This window comes from Microtus pennsylvanicus, chromosome 19 (genome assembly GCF_037038515.1).
Source record: "Microtus pennsylvanicus isolate mMicPen1 chromosome 19, mMicPen1.hap1, whole genome shotgun sequence".
Taxonomy (NCBI): domain Eukaryota; kingdom Metazoa; phylum Chordata; class Mammalia; order Rodentia; family Cricetidae; genus Microtus; species Microtus pennsylvanicus.
Window position 1 is genome coordinate 26,575,321 of NC_134597.1, and position 18,899 is coordinate 26,594,219.

Below are 18,899 nucleotides of genomic sequence, written 5' to 3' on the forward strand. Positions count from 1 at the left end.
TAGACCCAAAATTTGAAGTCAAGATACCTTTAAAATATATATGTTGCCGTACAATAAAATGTCTCTCTATACTTAGCTCATTCACAGTCAAAAATTTCAAAAAAAAAACATAATAATATACATAATCCAGACTTTCAAGCTCTCTCAGTTTTTTTGTGGATATAGTTGGCCCATGTTGGCGCACCATTTTGTAGGCGAAGACTGCTTGTTCATAACCTGGCCACTCAGACCCAAACAATCACATAGAAACTACATTAATTACAACACTGTTTGGACTATTGCCTCAGACTTCTTATTAGCTAGCTCTTATATCTTAAAATAACCCATTTTTAATATCCTGTGTATTGCCACAAGGCTGTAGCTTACCGGGTAAAGTTCTGACGTCTGTATCCGTCAGCAGCTACATGGTGTCTCTATCTCTGTCACCTACTTTCTCTCTGTATCTCTTCCGGCCCGACTATATTCGGCCCCGCCATATCCTGATGCAACATTTTATTAACTGATGGTAATAAAACATATTCACAGCATACAGGGAGGACTCCCATATCAAGAAGGAAATAAAATTCCCCTGATGTGGGAGTGTCATATATCAATCTGTTGATTTCATTGGTTAAGCAATAAAGAAACTGCTTGGCCCTCATAGGTTAAAACATAGGTGGGCGGAGAAAACAGAACAGAAGGCGGGGAGAAAGAAGCTGTGTCAGTGAGTTGCCATGATTCTCCCACTCCAGGCAGACGCAGGTTAAGATCATTCCTGGTAAGCCAGCTCGTGGGCTACAGCAGATTATTAGAAATGGGCTAGTCCAGGTGCGAGAGCTAGCCTAGAAGAGGCTAGATAGAAATGGGCCAAGCGGTGTTTAAAAGAATACAGTTTCCGTGTAATTATTTCGGGGCATAAGCTAGAGCTAGCCATGTGGGCGGTCGGGTGCCGGGGCCGCAGCCCCGCCACTCATACTACTACATTCCCCCACAGTGAGAACCATGCTACACTATGGGAGAATGGAAATGGAGAGGGGTAGACTTGTGATGTAGTTGAAAGTTTCAGGGCTTTATTAATTAGAAGGAGGGTGCAAGAGCATAAAGCAGGAAGAAGGAATTAAGAATAATTAGTAATAAAAATGCTTTTTTGTTAAACTAACATTATTCATATTTTTCATCAACTAGAAGAATGAGTTTTCTAAGACAAACCTTATGCTACAAAGACTCATGTGGATAATAGTTTGGGCTTCTTTAATTCTATAAAAAGAGAATTGCAGTTGACAGATATATTTATAAAGAAATGCACAATAAAATCTACAGAAATATTAATCTTCACCCACTATGACAGTATTTTGACAGTTTTATTTCAAAATATAGTCATGTGAATTAAAAAAAACAAAAACACTGAAAGGGTCCTTCTCTTTGTAAATCTTTTAGAACAAAATTTCTTATTTCTTGAATTCCATGATCAGCAGAGCTGACCACACTTAACATTGCATATACAAATCTTCAGCAAACTGCCTAAAGGAAGTGCAGGTGGAACATACAAACTGATATATCATAGGAAGCATCCTTGTGGGACCAGAAGCCAACTCAACACCTGCAACACAGCCCAGTGGATTAAAGATGGGTCCCAGCCCAACTCTTACCCTTTCTGGCAACTTGACTAATTAGCTGTACGCTTTAGCCATTTCATTCACAAGGTGAAACCACCAGCAAGTCAGAATCAGCCTCCCAGGAATATAAGGAAGACTAACAATCAACATGTACAAAGTACCTAGTCAAGCAAAGTTGCTGAAACTGTGAGCTGTTATCATCGCACATGATTAGTTATCATCTTGTTTGTTTGTTACATACAGTCTTACTGTGTACCCTTAGCTGGCCTTGAATTTGTAATCCTTCTGCCTCCAGTACTGTGATTACAAGCAGTCACCAACTGCCATGGCTGTCTGGGAATGTATTCTTAAATGGCGTTTATTATCCAAATTAAAGTCTACTTGAGAGTACAGGAAATGGCTGGTTATATAATGTCAATCTTGTTTACTTTAAACATAAGACTACATCACCCCTGGGATAAGACTGGTGGGAAAAAGCAAGGCAGTGAAGATGAGGCATATTTCCTTGCTACTTTTTTCTACAAACCAATTATATCAATGTTTTCAGTACTTTGAGAAATAACCTTTCTTAGTCAAAGCAATTTGGTTCTGTAGAAATAATAGAAGAGTCACAGAAACTCAGCTGGATAATGGCTTTTTAATTAATAGACATTTCTCATTTTAAATTGGTAGTTTTAGCGATTTTTTTTTGTTTTGTTTTTGGTACTGTTTTGATGTGGTTTGGTTTAATTCATCAACTCCACCAGGGAGGCAAAATGAAATGCAAATTCTTGGTTTTTAAGAGAGTTTTGTTTTGATAGAATCAGTGCTCACAAAATGGAGCTGTGAAATAGGAACTCTAAACGATAAACGATACATTTTGAGAATTCATGTTAGAACCTGAATTTAACTTGTTAGTTGAAATATTTACATGGCTAAATTTCATTTTTCTACTTTACACTTGACACTAAAATCGTACTAAAACCATTTTAATGAGGCAAATTGAAAAACTCTCCAAATGAAATAGCTGAAGCCTGGAGGCTCTAGATAGTTTATGTAGAAGGAAGCAATTGCAAATATTGTATAACTAATAAACTGCTCTTGTGGTAGCTATACACACTTCGATGGAGGAATTCAATATTCTAGTTTCAAAGACAAATTGCCCTAGCAGCAAACTTTTTAAGTGATGAAAAAACTAAGTCTGTGAAATATTGAGCAGCTTTGACTTTTAGATGAAGGGCAAAGAAACAGAAGACAAGCACCGTAAGTCCAAGTCCAACCCAGAAAGCACCATCCAACTGTTCCTTAATTCAAGTATCTGGGGATTTTCTCCCAAAGTCTAAGGATAAATATCAAGGAGAAAGAAAAGCAAGATGGCTTCCACTTTATGAGCACTGGTTAAACATAAACATCACACCTCTATCAGCCCAGTTTCCTGAGGAGTGGCCGCCCCCGCCATACAGGGACAAAACCGCTCCACACTCAGCACACTGCCAGGGTGCCATGTGCACCTCACTGACCAGAAGGAGATCCTGGCCTCTCAAGGTCACAAAGCAGGGGACTGGCTCCTCCAGCATATTCTCTACTACACTATCAAGAAAGCAGGCCCTATATATAGTGAGTTAAAGAGAACAAGAAACTCAAATTGCAACCATTACTAAAATAATTCACACAAACAAGCATATATAGTTTTCAAAGATTAGAGAAGTAATCATTACTTAAACAGAAAAACGTACCAGTGCTTAGAAACATAAGCCTGGAGTGAGATGAAGTTGAAATATGATTTACAGCTAAGTCACCTGAACTTACTTTCCACTTAGGACTCACCTGACGGAAAGCTAAACATCAGGAGAGGAAAGAGGGAAATACTGTCCCTCTCTGAACATCTCTCCACAGTGAACAGTCTTCACCCAAATATGTCGAATTTTTTGACTCTTCTAACACAGCATCACCAGCAGGACCAGCAGATGGCCTCCAGAAGACCCATGACTGAGATAAATCAGCCAGGGCTCGGTTCAGCTTACGTGAACTACTGCCTGCAAAGATGGACTTCTGGACTTAAGGAAACAGATATTGGGCCTCAGCTTACCCACCTTCTAAAACAAAACAGGGCAGAATCTACCAGCAAATGTTCTTTGAATAGAAAAATACAGACAGTGGTGGTTCGTGCCTTTAATCCCAGCACTCAGGAAGCAGAGGCAGTCAGAACTCTGAGTTCAAGGCCAGCCTGGTCTACAGAGTGAGTTCCTGGAGAGACAGGGCTATATAGAGTCCCTGTCTAGAAAAACCAAAACAGAAAAATATGTTCCTCGTACTAAAAATGTGGTTCCTGAACAAACACAAGGTAGCATGAGGCTGCAAAGATGAAGCCCAGTTCTCTACAAAGAGTGAATAACTGAGGGGAAAGAGCAGACTGCTCAGTCCACCAGCTTAGCTACAGGCAGACTGCATCAGCAATGGCCCTGGGTTTCCTTTGACTGAGTGTTTGCACAATAAGTGACCATGGCTGCCAGCACCTCAGCAATGGACTAGCAGCTGGGTCCAGTTCTAGCCTACTCTGCTACAGCCTATCTCAGCCGCTTATTCTGACAAAAGTAACAATACTTTGGATAACCATTAATAAATAAATCATACAAAGAGTGCCTCTTTGTACTCCCTCTCCCACACCCACTCCCCACCCGGGCAATAAAGGAAAACACAGACTATTCCAGGTAATGGAGAAACTTCAACATGAACAACAATAGAATACTGGAGAAATGATTTCCCAGACACTTCCACACAGAGAAACCAGTTTCAGCAAAAATTACTTCGAACACTATGCTTCATGAGAGAAAACACTGTAATTACTGTCAAGAGAAACATCTGAACAATACGTGGTTGAACATCACTGCTACAATTACAAGTAAAAAAGTTTCAGATTTTGATGGCATGCTTGATTGACTTCGGTTTTCCCAGTTGGAGATTCTGGCCGTATGAAAACAGCTTCTGAACTGGGTCCCGGACCAGGATTGCACAGCAGCAGGGCATCCACAGAAGAACGATCGAGTTTAGAAAGAATGAAAAGATGCGCAAGGCTTAGGAGTAGACTATCTTAAGCCTTTTTTCTTTAACAGTGGTCTCTGCTCCAAACAAGGCAGTGCCACTGCAGAGGAAAGAGGGCAGGGACAGAGGCCTCAAACATAAGCAGCGCGTGGGAGGTCCTTCCAGCGACAACATGATCGCCTATGGCGTTCAGAATGACGGGGTTTACCTACCTTGAAGCATAACGGACGGAAATGCGTGCGTATAAAATGATGACAGTGCAGGGAAGGAATAACTAAAAGTGAGATTTAAGAAAGAACATAACGTATAGATAGTAGTAGGTTTTTTGCCCAGGAAGAAACCATTACTGCACACAAAGGGGGGTTTCATGTCTAACAAATCATCCACCTCCTGAAAGTGTCCAGACACGGGGGACTCAACAGCCGTTGTGCTGACCCAGGCCTTCACTGAGCCACTGAATAATAACAAATGTTTCAGCAAATATTGTAAGTTAGAAATTCATCTGCCTATGTCAGCTGTGAAGAACATGAAGAAATATAGATACAAACTGACTTCTTAAGGTTACCTCCAAACCTCACTTTCATGACAGGCCTTGATAAGTACTGGCTCTGAACAGTAGTACTTGTACTCAGACTTTTTGTATTTCTTTAAATTACTAGATATCTACAAATTGCATATAGGTCGAAGTTGTAGTTTTTATAATTTTATAATTTGTATCTATGACAGAAAAATAAAAATAATACACTAAATTAAAACAAAAGTTTGTAGTCCTTGGTGAGTGTCAAATTATAAAGACAACTTAATGTTCTTTTTAATACAATATATATGTAATACTTAACTATATCTAGTAATATTAGTAACTTATCATTACTATAAAAAGTATCTGAAGCAAGCTAACTTCATTAAGAAAAGCTGCCCCATTAGCTCACAGTTCTGGAGATCCAAGGCCACGGAACCTAAATTACTTCGTTCTGCTAACACTACAGCTGGCAGCATCTCAGCAAGAATGGGCAAGAAGCAGAGAGCAGCCCCGCTTCACCTGCAAGCACTCCAGGGTGCCACGAGAGCCACCCAAGTCACTCTGAAGGGTGCAGTGGGCAATATCTCCCTCCCGCCCCCACCACACCACCCTATGACATGCCTCTATCTAGGCCCCACCCACAGCTTCATCACCTCTCCCCTTGAAATACCAGAAGCCACGAACACATGGGAGACAAACCATACTCAAGCCATGGCACTGTCCCTTCCAGAAAGACAGTTTGTGGTATTTTCCAGGCATGGTGAATCGTTCAATTGAAAATTGTGAGCGTTTTCTACATGAGAGGCACAATACTCCAGTACAGTTACTTACGTAGTTTAAACATGACTATAACTCACAAAACTGCTTGTCTCGCCAACTCTTTCCTCCCCCATAGTTTAGCTTTTTCCTTCACAGGCTGAACGTATCTAATAATAAAGTCAAGAAGAAATATTAAACTGAATGGATTTAGACAGAAAGCAACATCACTAAGAATTTCACTATCACGAGGAACTGAAAGATACAAGAACATCTTAAGCCCTATTTCTGGCATTCATACCACTATCAATGGGAAAAATAAGTGAACCATTCTATGATTTAAAGAAGACAGCTGATACCATTTATGACTAATTTATTAAACCACTTATTAAACTAAATTAAGACTCATAGATCTAGTGTAATTTTCTCCAAACTACTAAAACTAAGGACAAATGTCAACTGATATCCATTTAAAAACAGCAGGCAGGAACTCTCTCAGCTGATGGACATCTGGCTGTACCACTGCGTGGCTATTCCCTTTCTTCTTGATTTCTCAAAGAAAGGTTATTAAAACTAAAAATACTCTCACTTGCTTTTATAAATAAAGAGGTGAAATTCGATGCTAAGGGCCAAAGGTCAGAAGTAGTCACATTTTTCTTGCTGTCAGAGATTGGCTTTTGGAGGAAGGACAAAGGGAGAAAGTAAATCACATTTTTAAAAGACTATGTTCAAACTATACCATAGAGTATTGTGTCCTTGTAACACTGGCCTGCTGGTGGTACCAACACAGTGTGGTCGACTTCAGCCTACACACACAACAGACTATACCAGCAAAAACAGGCTGCCTCCTCTGGACACTCAACAGCAGGCCAAATGACTGTTCTACCCATCAGATGTTCTGAGGAGCAAATGCACGATTCCAAATTAGAAAGAAGAATTTCACCATGGAGACTCCTAATCAGCAATTCAGGAGCATAATCTTATTAACTCAGCAAACCACCCCAGTGCCCTATGGATCTACAGTACAATGATTGGAAAGGCTGTGTGCAGGTGTGGCTGTTTGGTTTTGTTTTTAATGAAAATATAAGTTGCTGCGAAACTTATACTCAGCTCTGTTGTCACTATGGCCCTAATAAGAAATTTCTCATGGAGAAAACCAGCATTAGACAGACGTAATAGGAACAGACATAAACGAGGTGGGGGTAAATTCTGAGTGGCCTGAAAAATATTTGGCTTCTGTGATTCTCTCTAAATGTGTGTGCCATGACCAGTCAGAACAGCAGAGAGAGGGCATCTGTTCCAGGGAGAAGGCAAGGCAAGCCTGCCAAGGTGTCGCGCAATCTGATAGAGCCCATGGTCTGGCACGCATATGGGTTGATTTCACCAACACATATTTTTCCACACTTTCACATGCCTAAAAGTACCTCCTGACTGCAGAGAGGCAGTCCAGCCTCGGGTGTCATCACTTGCACAGAGCGTCAAAATGTGCAGAAGTGGTGTCAGCAGCTTGGAAAACTCCCAGGAGTGGCAATGCAGCCATCCTTTAAGGGATGCTATGCCGCCAAGGTTTGATACTGTGTGGGAAAACAAGACATCAAGACTGAGCATCCAAAAGTGAAGCAAATGAGTGAAGCCTGATGTTCACAGGCCAGAAGGAGGCTTTAACCCAAGGATCCAGTTATTGCAACAACTGGCACTTTTAGCCAGGGAGTTCTTATTTGTGAGGGGCAAGAGGTGGCCGGGAGCCTGTCCTGTGAACTGTACGGTGCTTAGCAGCATCTTGGCTGACATCTACCAGTTAAGATTTGACAAGCATGACAGCCAAAAACATCTCTAAACACTGTCAAATGTCCCCTGGATACCCAGATTTCCTGAGTTAAGAACAACCACCTTAAACAATTTCTTTCACTTATGAATACACAGGTAATAATGTTTTCTCAAAATTTAGTCTTAACAAGGTATTTCATTAAGAAACTTCAAGAGATAAACCACTATCATAATTTGCAGCCATTTTTTCCTCATCTTGAAATCAGTGGCATCTTTGATTCAATGACAGCCTATCACCACTATCCACACCCATTGTTAAGGAGCCCACATCTGCATCTCCTGGTAAAAAATGGCTCCTTTCTCCTGCAGTCTTAGCCAGTTCCTAGTCATGGTTCCTCAGTCTTCCATTCTGAACTATCACGCAGGTTTACTAAGTTAACCAGAGTTAAGGATGGATCTTTCAGTACAAAGAAATCTCTGACACGAGGTCTTCAGTTAGGCTGCTCTGATAGAAGACATTTCAGGATATTTCTCTGCCCCAACGTTCACAGGCGATTCTATTTTCCTGCTTTCCTCAGTGCTCCGCACCTGCCAGAGCACAAAATAAGCTGGGATCCCTATACTTGCCTCTAGCTTTGAATGAGCTTTTAAAATTGCTCAAAGAAAAGGCTGCACTTAAAAAGGGGAGGAGGGTGAACATTTTCACCTCACAGAAACAGGAAGTACTTGAGAACAGAGTGGGGTAAAGCATGACTGAACATTATACAGTGCACATGCCCGTGGGAACATTATGAGGCCATCCATTAGAACGTCCAATAAACACTAGTATGGGGAGTTATAATAAAGATTCTATAAAAAGAAACGGAAATTAATTCCAAAGTTCTCCTAAAGCAGGTGTATCTGAATTGTACTCTTCTGTGTGCCTAGGTTCAGATCTCACACACTGGAAAGGTGGACAGTTCTGTGTGCATCTGAAGGAAGGAAAGGCCTGGTCAGCAGGACCTGCGCAGGTGACAATACAATGGCACAGAGAACCATTCTGAAGAAATGCTCGCACGCCTTTATTCCAATTTAGGCACCAGACAACAATGCCTCAATGTGCTGTCACTCCAAGATGCTGCTTTTAAAAGACCAAACCGAGAATTTTCTTAATGATTGTGCTATAGTTTCTTCTCTGGGGGGAGGAGAAGAAGAGGGGGAAAAGCTATTGATTCTTCCCCAAGTGTCATACAGGAGAACATACACTTTTTGCCAAGATTTGACAGCTGGGGGGTTGTCATGAAGGCTTCAAACAAAACAATTTTTAAAAGAAAAAAAATCATGTAACAGCTGTACCGCCCTCTGTTCTCTGTAGAGGTAACAGAAAATAAACCCTTTATGAATAGCCATTTGTCCAGGTTACAGCCAGGTGCCAACCCCATTCCACATGAGATATGAAAGTGGCCCTCGCCAGCACCTTTTATTCATCTCATCTGCCCTTTCCCTTTCACAGGCCAGAGCAGAGCACATGGGAGTCAAATAATGAAGGGAAATGCACACACAACCGCAGTGAATGACTTGGACAAAAAGCCTGTACCACATGGGAATAAAGGAAGACAAAAGAACTCCTGGAATATAGTCAGCAAAGTACACATGAATTTGAGCATCACCCCAAAAAAATCTTACAAGAATAAAATTTAAGAAAATTCAATTCCAAGCAAGACATAGAAATGCTACCATAATGTGCTGCTTTTATTTACTTCTTAATGAAACTGATATGAATATAACACCTAAACTTCAGTACCTAGTTATATATACTCCATCTCCCTTTATTATTATATATATAATTATATATAAGATATAATTATAGTTAAATAATTATGAAGTGCTTCATAGGAAACCACTATGTAGACACAGACCCTTCTGGCAGTGCTAATTTTATATCAGTTTTCTTAAGTCATAACCCTTTATCTATTGCCTCAGAAAATGGTGGACTTAATGGACAGTTTTATATTCTTTTCCATATTTTGTATGGATACATTGCAAGTTCAAACTCATCAGCTGGGGGATAAAAGATCAGAGAAATTAAATTATAATCCTACAGCCAATGAGGACTCCATACCAATACAAAGCTTCCTTCTATTAGCTTTATCAAATTGTAAATAGATCCTAGCCAGGTGGTGGTGGTGCATGCATTTAATCCCTGCACTAGGGCAGCAGAGACAGGTGGATCTCTGTGAGTTTGAAACCAGTCTGGCAACAGACAAGAGTTCCAGGACAGCCAAGGCCACACAATGAAGCCATCTTGGAAAACAAACAAACAAACAACAACAAAAAAGATTCTAAGTTCCTGCTCCATGTAGACATGTGTCTGCTGCTCGTCATAAAAAAATAACACCTACCCACAATGCTCTATGCTCTGTGCAACCTTCAGAACCCACAGACGGAAAGCACTTGACTCTTTTCTTGGGTTAAAACGTATTTGCACATTTCTATGAATAAGTACATACTTTAGATCTTTTTCCATAGCAAATGTGTATGTAAGTAGTATCAGCACTGTTTTGCATGCTGTTTCTCTCACCTACTCCCCAAGTCTATGGCTCTTGCAAATTATTGAGAAAGCAAATATGGATCTACATGACTGTCTACTGTTCACTGAAGGCCTGTACCATGATTCATACATCACTCCCCCAGGATGGTCTTGGACTGCTTCCAGGTTTCGACTCTATTATTTCAATGAGCATTCTTTTAGCTATTATTCCTGATAGTGTTAATAATGATAACAATAAAATGGGAGTAACTACATATAAAAAATGTATAAGATATGAAAGAATGGTTATTTCTGTAAGACAGAATTATAGAAGACTTTCATTTTCAGCTATGCAAATTTCCATGACATCTCAATTTTTAAGTGGGTAAATCACTAATTGGTGCTATTTGTTAATCCATGCATTATATGTGACATATGATATTCATAATTACCTATAATAGTATCCATTTTATATACAGTAACAAGCAATTCAATTTTCAATCTTAAACATATTCTCGAAGAGATTCAGATATTCTTAGGATTCCTCAGAAACTATTTTCCATATACTGAGAAAACAAAGCTCATATAATAATATAATTCTCTAAAGACATGAAAAACTTAGGACCTTACCAAGCACAACCCCAAAGCAAAATAGCCAAGTTTTTATGTTCAGCACATTCTGGAGTTCTACCATACAAAGTATTGTTGCTTGGTTTTTACCATCAGCAGCCAAGAACATTTGTTGTATTTGCGGAAGATCCACATGGAGACTCACAACTGTCTGTACTTCCAGTTCCAGGGGATTCAACGCTCTGTTCTGACCTCCACGGGTACCAGGAACACAGGTAGTGCATAGACATACATGCAAGCAAGGGACTCATTCACATAAAATAACATAGATAAATCTGTTAAAATTGTTCCATATCACAAGTCTAGGCAAACCTGTAGTTCCATGGAACTCACCGTCTCTGGTTTTCTGATTCCTTCTTAGCTTGCTCCAATGCCAGCTCCTCGGCTACTCTTTTTTTCAATTCTTCATCAGAAACTATAACCAACAAAAAGTAAAAGGAGATGAAATGAGTGCCTTGCTAAAGCCAAAAACAAGAAAAGATGGCTAAGGTGGGTCTGAACAGGCAAACTTCTACCAGGTGGTCAGTGTCTCCTTGGAACTCCCTGAGCACTGCAGAAGGGGCCAATTAGTGCACTTCAGAAGTAATTTAATCAAGACTCCCCTGGTGACCTAGAAATTTCCACACCTGCCAAAATTTATAATAAACTCAAGGAGCTGCTTACTGCCCAGTGGGGAGACTAAGCCATTAAGTGCAAGGTCTTTAAAATGATGTCCTAACATTAAATTCTGACAATGTCTGTAAAGGGAGGGCAGACTATCAAGGACTTTAGGCAGGAAAGAGATGCCAAAAAGCTTCTCAATTCAATAATTAAATAATTACACAAATATTACAAAGCATGAAATATTTATATTCAGTTCTTCCATAATTTATGAAAAAGGCATTTATGACTTATGGGAATTTAGAAATCATATTTTCTGGGATATATGTCATTCAAACTCAAGTTCCAACAACTGGAGACAGAGAACAGTACTGAGCACACAGCTGGAGCTTCCTAAATACCTAGAGACTTGATTGGCAACATCTGGCCTTTCCAATTAAAAGACTGTATACAATATGTCTTGTAAAGATTTTTACAGCTATAACAGTAAATACTGGACAAGTTTTACAGATTACGAGTTTTCCGTGAAAAATAAGCAAAAACTATCTCTTCTTCATTAGAAAGCTATCAGCTAAAACATGAGTGAAAAGCACCAGAACCATTGGGAACGTCGAGGAAAACACAGAGAACCTGGTGTTATTCCTAATGGTTCCACCTCTTAGAAGACAAGACAGTCTGTGTCTGCCTGCTACCTGTATACATTATTTGGTAACCTACCAAAGGTTATGTGTTTGGGGTGAGGAAGGCTTGGTAAGTACTGGCTCCTTTTGGGAACAGATCATTGCTATGTAGGCGAAGCTGGCTTCAAATTCACAATCAGCACCCTCAGCCTCTCAAGAATCAGTTTGTGTTACCACAAAAAGCTAGGGGTTGCTCCCTATAAGAAAACTGAAAATTTTGAAAGTAAGAAAACATTGAAAATGTTCTAAATTAGACTGCTCGATGGTTACACACAAACCTATAAATAAGCTTAAAAAACAACTGAACTGTTCACTTTAAATGATTAAGTATCTCAATAAGGAGAAAGTACAATATAAAACATAGGGCAAGGACAGGGAGCTGGGAAGTTCTGTGCTGCACAGCTGTCTTCTTATGAGGCCTCTCCCTCCCTCTTCCTCTCTCCCTCCCTCTTCCTCTCTCCCTCCCTCTCTCTCTCTCTCCCTCCCTCCCTCTCCCTCCCTCCTTCTCTCTCCCTCCTTCCCTCTCCCTCTCTCTCCAGGTCTTTCCCAAGTCTGCACTGTCTCTGTTCTGTTTCTCCTGCCTTTAGAGTGGTTTCATGAGAAAGGTGGCCTCAACTCTGAAAAGAGAAATACTCTTGCATCCAGGGAAGTCTTAAGGTTTTTTGCTTGTTGAAGAGCTTTAAATCATAAAAATAAAAGCAGAGAGATTGCAGGCAGTAATAGCTCAAAAGGGGGGCCTGATTAAGCCTGTTTTTCTATTACCTAGACTTTGGATAAGCAAACAATTGATCTCTCTGACTTCTGGCTTCCTAACCAAACACAAGCCTTGTGAATGAACCTGCCAGCCCTGAAGTTCTGAACTGCGCTCCACAAAGAGCTGATCAACATGGCCAGCTTCTCAGAAAAGCAAAACAATGTGAGAGAAAGTCCTCCTGGGTTGAATTCAGCACCACAACAAGCACATCTAATTAGTACTGCCTGATCTAAATGAAGTCTGGCAGACCAGGGTGACAACACACAGCCAATGTGAAGCAACATCACTTCCTAGGGGAGTTAAAATCACAACAGAATACTTTTCTCTGGTAAGAGTCACTAAGATTCTCCATCAAAACTCAACTGATCAATTAAAAGTAGGCCTCTGGAAGACCACAGTATGCCAAGCCTAATATGAGTCACTGAGATCAGTTTTCAACCTGAGCTGAGAGAGAAAATCTTCTTGGTTTATTAGGTTATTTTTCCAACTTTACTAAGGTATAATTGACAAAAAAAGGTATAGATTCAATTGATCATTTTATAGTTATATCAATTGCGCAATGGCTGCTACAATAAAATTAACACGTTAGTCACCACACACAGTTTATTGTGAGTTTCTGAATGAAGTAAAATCTGGCCTTATTAAATCTCAAGTACAAAATAAAATATATAAAATAGAGTCGCCATGCTGCATAGCCTGTCTGCCCCGAGCTTCCTCATCCAGAGCAACCTATATCCAACATCTCCCAAACCCAGCCCTCCAGAACTGCTCTGCTTCTGTAGTCCCACAGCTAAGTGAGACCACGCAGAACCTGCCTTTCTGCATCTGACTCCATGACTCATCTCCGTAACTCACTTCCTGTCTGCGACACTGGGGCTTTTCCTTCCAGGGCAAAGGCCAAAATGAGCAGTGATGTGACCAACTGGGGCAGTGACAAAGTGGCAATGCGAAATGGCAGCAGGTGGGTGGGTGGCACCAAGGCCACATGCTAGGACTGTGCAGGCACAGTGCTACGGGGAGAGGGCTGCTGTTCCTTTCCCTCTTCTCTCTGCCTGTCCTACTCAGCCCCCACTGCCTCGTGTGAGGCAAGAAGCAGGAGCAAATGGATTAAAGGTGGCATAATCTAGACAGGCCACGGGGGAGGGAGGATAGAAACAGAAACAAGAGGAACAAGAAAGTTCTAGAAGACGTGCCCAAGTGATGAGCTAGGTGACATCACTTCTGGTCAATAAAGGCAACAAAACACAGCTATCTAAAACCTTAGCTATTTCCAAGAAACAGGGCAGGAAAAAGAAAGCGTAACTTTGGGTCTCAAGGTCAAAACTGGAAAAGTAATTACCTAAGCTAGCATCCAGATTTCAGAATGACAAAAGACAACTCAAAACCTACCATAAAGAACTCAGAACCTACAACAGCAGATCAACGCACAGGCAGAAAACAAGCTCCTGTGGTAATGGCTCCTGAGCAAATCTAAACTTCTTATTTGTTTTTAAATCAATAATACAGAAAGCAACAATGTAGTTCTTTTGATAGGTCAGATCCAAAGCACCCAAGAGAAAAAGATAAAGCACTCAGAGCCCGCTTTTAAAATGGTCTTTATGGAAATTTCTCCAACTCTCCAGATCTGAACATTTTCTCAGCTACAACTGTTACTAAACTAAAAGGTCAGGGTTTCAGGACAAGCTACCAAGAGAATCGAAGGAAAGGAGACTCTGCCCATTAGCTAGCGCTGTGAATTCCCAAGCAGACCTGTGGAACTGTAAGTGAGAACTGCTCATGCCATCTAAAGGAGATTTGCCATGGAAATCTGCATATGCTTCTTCAAGTTCACTGAGCATGGCTGGCCCTGTGGCTTTCACATACATTCACACATTCCCTCTGGAATGTGTTAAGATTTAGGGATGTTTTCTTCAAAAATATGTACCAGATCAATACCTTGGTAAAGTCTCAGAAATCACTGGAAGTTCTCAAAAGTGAGTATGTTTTAATGAACACTAACACATTCTGTGAAATGGCTATAGAAAATAACTTTGCTGACACTGAGTTTAAAACGCTGCTTGGTTATATCAAGTTTGACCTTAAACTTCTTACTTGAAAATAATTCCTGATTAAAAACAGGTCATGATTCCTAACAATTTTTTATTTGCTTGCTTGTTTTAACTAAACATTGGGAATTCTTTAATTCTCTTCTCAACTAAATTTCTCTGCTATAAATGTATGTTTAGAATCAAATACTGAAGCTTCAAGATGGCTAACCTTATGGTACTCAATTCTGAGCCATCTTTGGAACTATGACTACCATGGTCACACCCGCAGAGAAGTGGAGCATACACCAATTAGGCTCCTGTGTATCAACTAATCATGCTGAGTTTCTTTCTGTGTTTCCAGAGACACTGATTAAACCAGCGAGCAGTGATGAGGGCACCTTTACAATAAATCCTTTGAGCAGTGAACAGAAACAGCTGCAAAGGAGGGAGGTCTTATATACATGCATCATCTATGGAAAACACAATCCTGGTTTACAAAAATGTCTCAGGACTCAAGAGACACACCACAGGCAGGTAGATCTCAGAGTTCAAGGCCAGACTGGTCTGGTCTATAGAGCTAGTTCCAAGACAGCCAGGACTACATAGAGAAACCCTGTTTTGAGAACTCCAGGGGAGGGGAGGGTACATACACGACACACCAGCTTTCCGTGCAATTTTTTCCACCTTTACAGTTTCTTTGCCTAAGCTTGCACATTTGTTACAGTATTTCTTAACCCCTAAAAAATTTCTTAATAAAAATTAAGACTTGCTACTTAGAAAAACACCAGTTCTTTTGGGATTGCCCCTTCACTCAATTGCCTTTCTGGGCTTTAGTCTGCAGATACACATCATGTCCAAGCATGAAAAATCTATTATTCTCTGCGCTAAACACTGAGAGAAACGATGATGCTGTACTATATGTAAAGAGTGTGCTGCTGTTTAACACAAGCAGATTTTACAGGATTCTGACTTCTCTGGATTTAGACACTTGAGCTACAGCCTGCAGCAAAAGATACACTCAAATTATATTTCAAACTCCACAGAAACTCATTAATGGTAAGATGGCAATAAACTCATTAATATGAAGAGAACTTAGTTTTTTAAAGTACTAATGGAAGCATCCATGCAACCAGTGAAATACAACACAGTACATTACAGCTAAACAGCCCTGGCACGTGCTGCAGTATCAATCTTGTCCTGGGCCACATCTCCTACCAGGTGCAGGTTTTGATAACTAGGATAGATCTCAGGAGCAAATAAATATGTAACAGTTTGGGGCTGGAGAGATAGCTCGGAGGTTAAGAGCACTGGCTGCTCTTCCAGAGGTCCTGAGTTCAATTCCCAGCAACCACATGGTGGCTCACAACCATCTGTACTGAGATCTGGCACCCTCTGGCGTGCGGGCATACATCGAGGCAGAATGTTGTATACATAATAAATAAATCTTTAAAAAAAATATGTAACAGTTTGTCATCCGTAACACAATCTACCTGGCAGACAAATTTATTTAAACACACAAAAATACATATCCAAAAATAATATGTTCTGCCAACAATTAACAAAACATCACAATGCCATACAGTAAATGTATCTTAAGACTGCTTCAAAAAAAAAAAACTGAACCTATCTACATACCTAACAGAATAACTGTGCCTAATACATTAAAGCTATGAAGACAAAATAAAAGTTCCTAGTTGCACATTCATAATCATAAATATTGTATCAGCACAGTGCAACAAAGAGTCTGGCCACCTAAATATTTAGGCACCAAGTTAATGGTCTATTTTGTAGTGTCATTCCTACATCAGAATTAACAGAGCTTTGGAAACTTCTAACATGAATGGTATAATATGTAAATGATGCCCATCTCATTGTTTGCACTCACAAACCAGCTCCACGTTCCATTCTTTGTGAAAACACGCATCAATACTGGGCTGCAGAAGCTGAATGGCAATAGACAAGTTTGCAATTCAGAGCCTACAGTTTTCACATTTGTAAGCAGACAATTTGTAAAACCAGTATTGAGAAGCAGATACATCTTGTATTTCATGTCTTAATATCCTGAATAATAGTTGCAAGATCTCACAAAGGCCTCTAGGAAAATAAGATCTATAATTTAAATTAAAAAATAATAATTACCCCTGGATATTGCTTTTTGATGCATAGCTTAATTTTTGTTTCAAAAATGGATATATTTTGTTCACTGGGGATACATATATAAATTAAACCGCATTAATTCTCCAATCCCAAATGAAGAGCCAAAACCACAGAAATCCTGTTTCCACTTAAGTCAAATAGTCTCTACTTCTTTAGAACAAGAACAGACTGGAAATAAAAGTCTGGGCCTAGTTTTCCCTAGCTTTGATTTTGCTCAGAGGCTTACACTGCTTTAGGCCACAGCTGTGGCGCCTATAAAATAAGGACCCAAACTAACAAGTTTCCAACATCTTGCCCTCCCCTCTGTAACTGTGTTAAACAAAAGACCTGTTGTGAGTCCTTCTGTGGGCCACCAGCCAGTTCCCAAATAATGACAGGGAGCCGGGCAGTGGTGGCGCACGCCTTTAATCCCAGCACTCGGGAGGCAGAGGCAGGTGGATCTTTGTGAGTTCGAGACCATCCTGGTCTACAAGAGCTAGTTCCAGGACAGGCTCCAAAACCACAGAGAAACCCTGTCTCGAAAAATAAAAAATAAAAAAAAAAAAAACAAATAATGACAGGGAGATGTCTTATTAATTATGAAAGCTCGACCTATAGCTTAGGCTTATCCCTAACTAGCTCTTATAACTTAATCCATTTCTTTCCATCTACATCCTGACACGTCCTGCTTCTTAACTTCTGGTGTTATTTGCTTGCCTAGACTCTTCCTCCTCTTCCTTTCTCTCCCTGGGAATCCGGCCTATGCTCCCTGCCTAGCTATTGGCCAGTCAGCTCTTTATTACGCCAATCACAGCAGTGCATCTTCACACAGTGTACAGATATCGCACAGTAAGGACCGATGGACTGAATTCCAGCTTTAGCCTCCACATCATCTAGAAAGCCCACTAAAATGAATATACAGGAACAAAGTAATGTATCACAGGCAACAACATGCTGCCAATTGTTCTCCTTAAAGTGCTAAGTCATTCATTCACAGAAATTATCTCCGGTACCTGTATGACCCCGTCATGACAAGCTCAATAGAGTCTCAGTAATTTACCCTAAGGCAATACCTGCCCCCCCCCCAAAAAAAAACACAAACTGAGACCACCCAGGCACCACCCAGGAACAGATCATCCAAAGGAAATTCCTAACTAATCAGAGGTAATGAACCTTAAAAACCCCTCTCCCCAAATGAGCTCAGAACTCTCTGATCATGCCAATGCATTAGACTCATGAGAGTTCCGAGTTAGAATTTGAATATGAATACAGGCTCTTTGCTTTTACATACAGGACTTGGTTAGCAAAATATATAGAGGCTTTAAGATATAAGATAAGGTTTTAAAAAAAAAAAAAAAGACAGCAGAAAACCATTTGCATGCTTGGCTGGACAAAGACCCACAGACTGACCTGAGGAGGTGAACGCCCATCTCACAGGGAAGACACCAGCTCCTCAAAATAGCCCCCAAGGCAATCCCATCACCCCAACTTTCAACTCCTGGACCCTCCTGTAGTTTGTTTTGTTTTGCTTTGTTTCACTCTTTGTGGGTCCACCATCCAGCTCCCAAATAAATATATGGAGACTTATTCTTACTTATGGATGCCAGGCCTTAGTCTAGCTTGTTTCTAGCCAGCGTATCTAACTTATTGTCCTGTTTCTCTTCTACGTTTTGCTTCTAGACAATTTACCTTTCTTAATTCTATGTCTCTTTTTCCTTCTTACTACATAGCTGGTTGTGTGGCTGGCCCCTAGCAACCTCTTCTCCTCCTTTTCTCGCCCCTCTTCCTCTTCCTTGTCTCAAGCTTAGACCTCTCCTCTTATTTATTCTCTCTACCTGGAAGCCCCACCTATCCCTCTCCTACCTAGCTATTGACAGTTCAGCTCTTTATTAGACCAACCAGGT

At 40.4% G+C, this 18,899-nt stretch overlaps 1 protein-coding gene across 2 annotated transcripts in view; it reads right to left on the reverse strand.

Annotated features, from left to right (window-relative positions):
- The window catches only part of Chchd3 (coiled-coil-helix-coiled-coil-helix domain containing 3), a 248,406-nt gene that overhangs the window by 189,698 nt on the left and 39,809 nt on the right, over positions 1-18,899 (reverse strand). For both annotated transcript variants that reach the window (XM_075953625.1, XM_075953624.1), the window contains exon 3: positions 11,132-11,213. In XM_075953625.1, the coding sequence (XP_075809740.1) occupies positions 11,132-11,213 (82 nt within the window). The remainder of the gene's footprint in view (positions 1-11,131; positions 11,214-18,899) is intronic.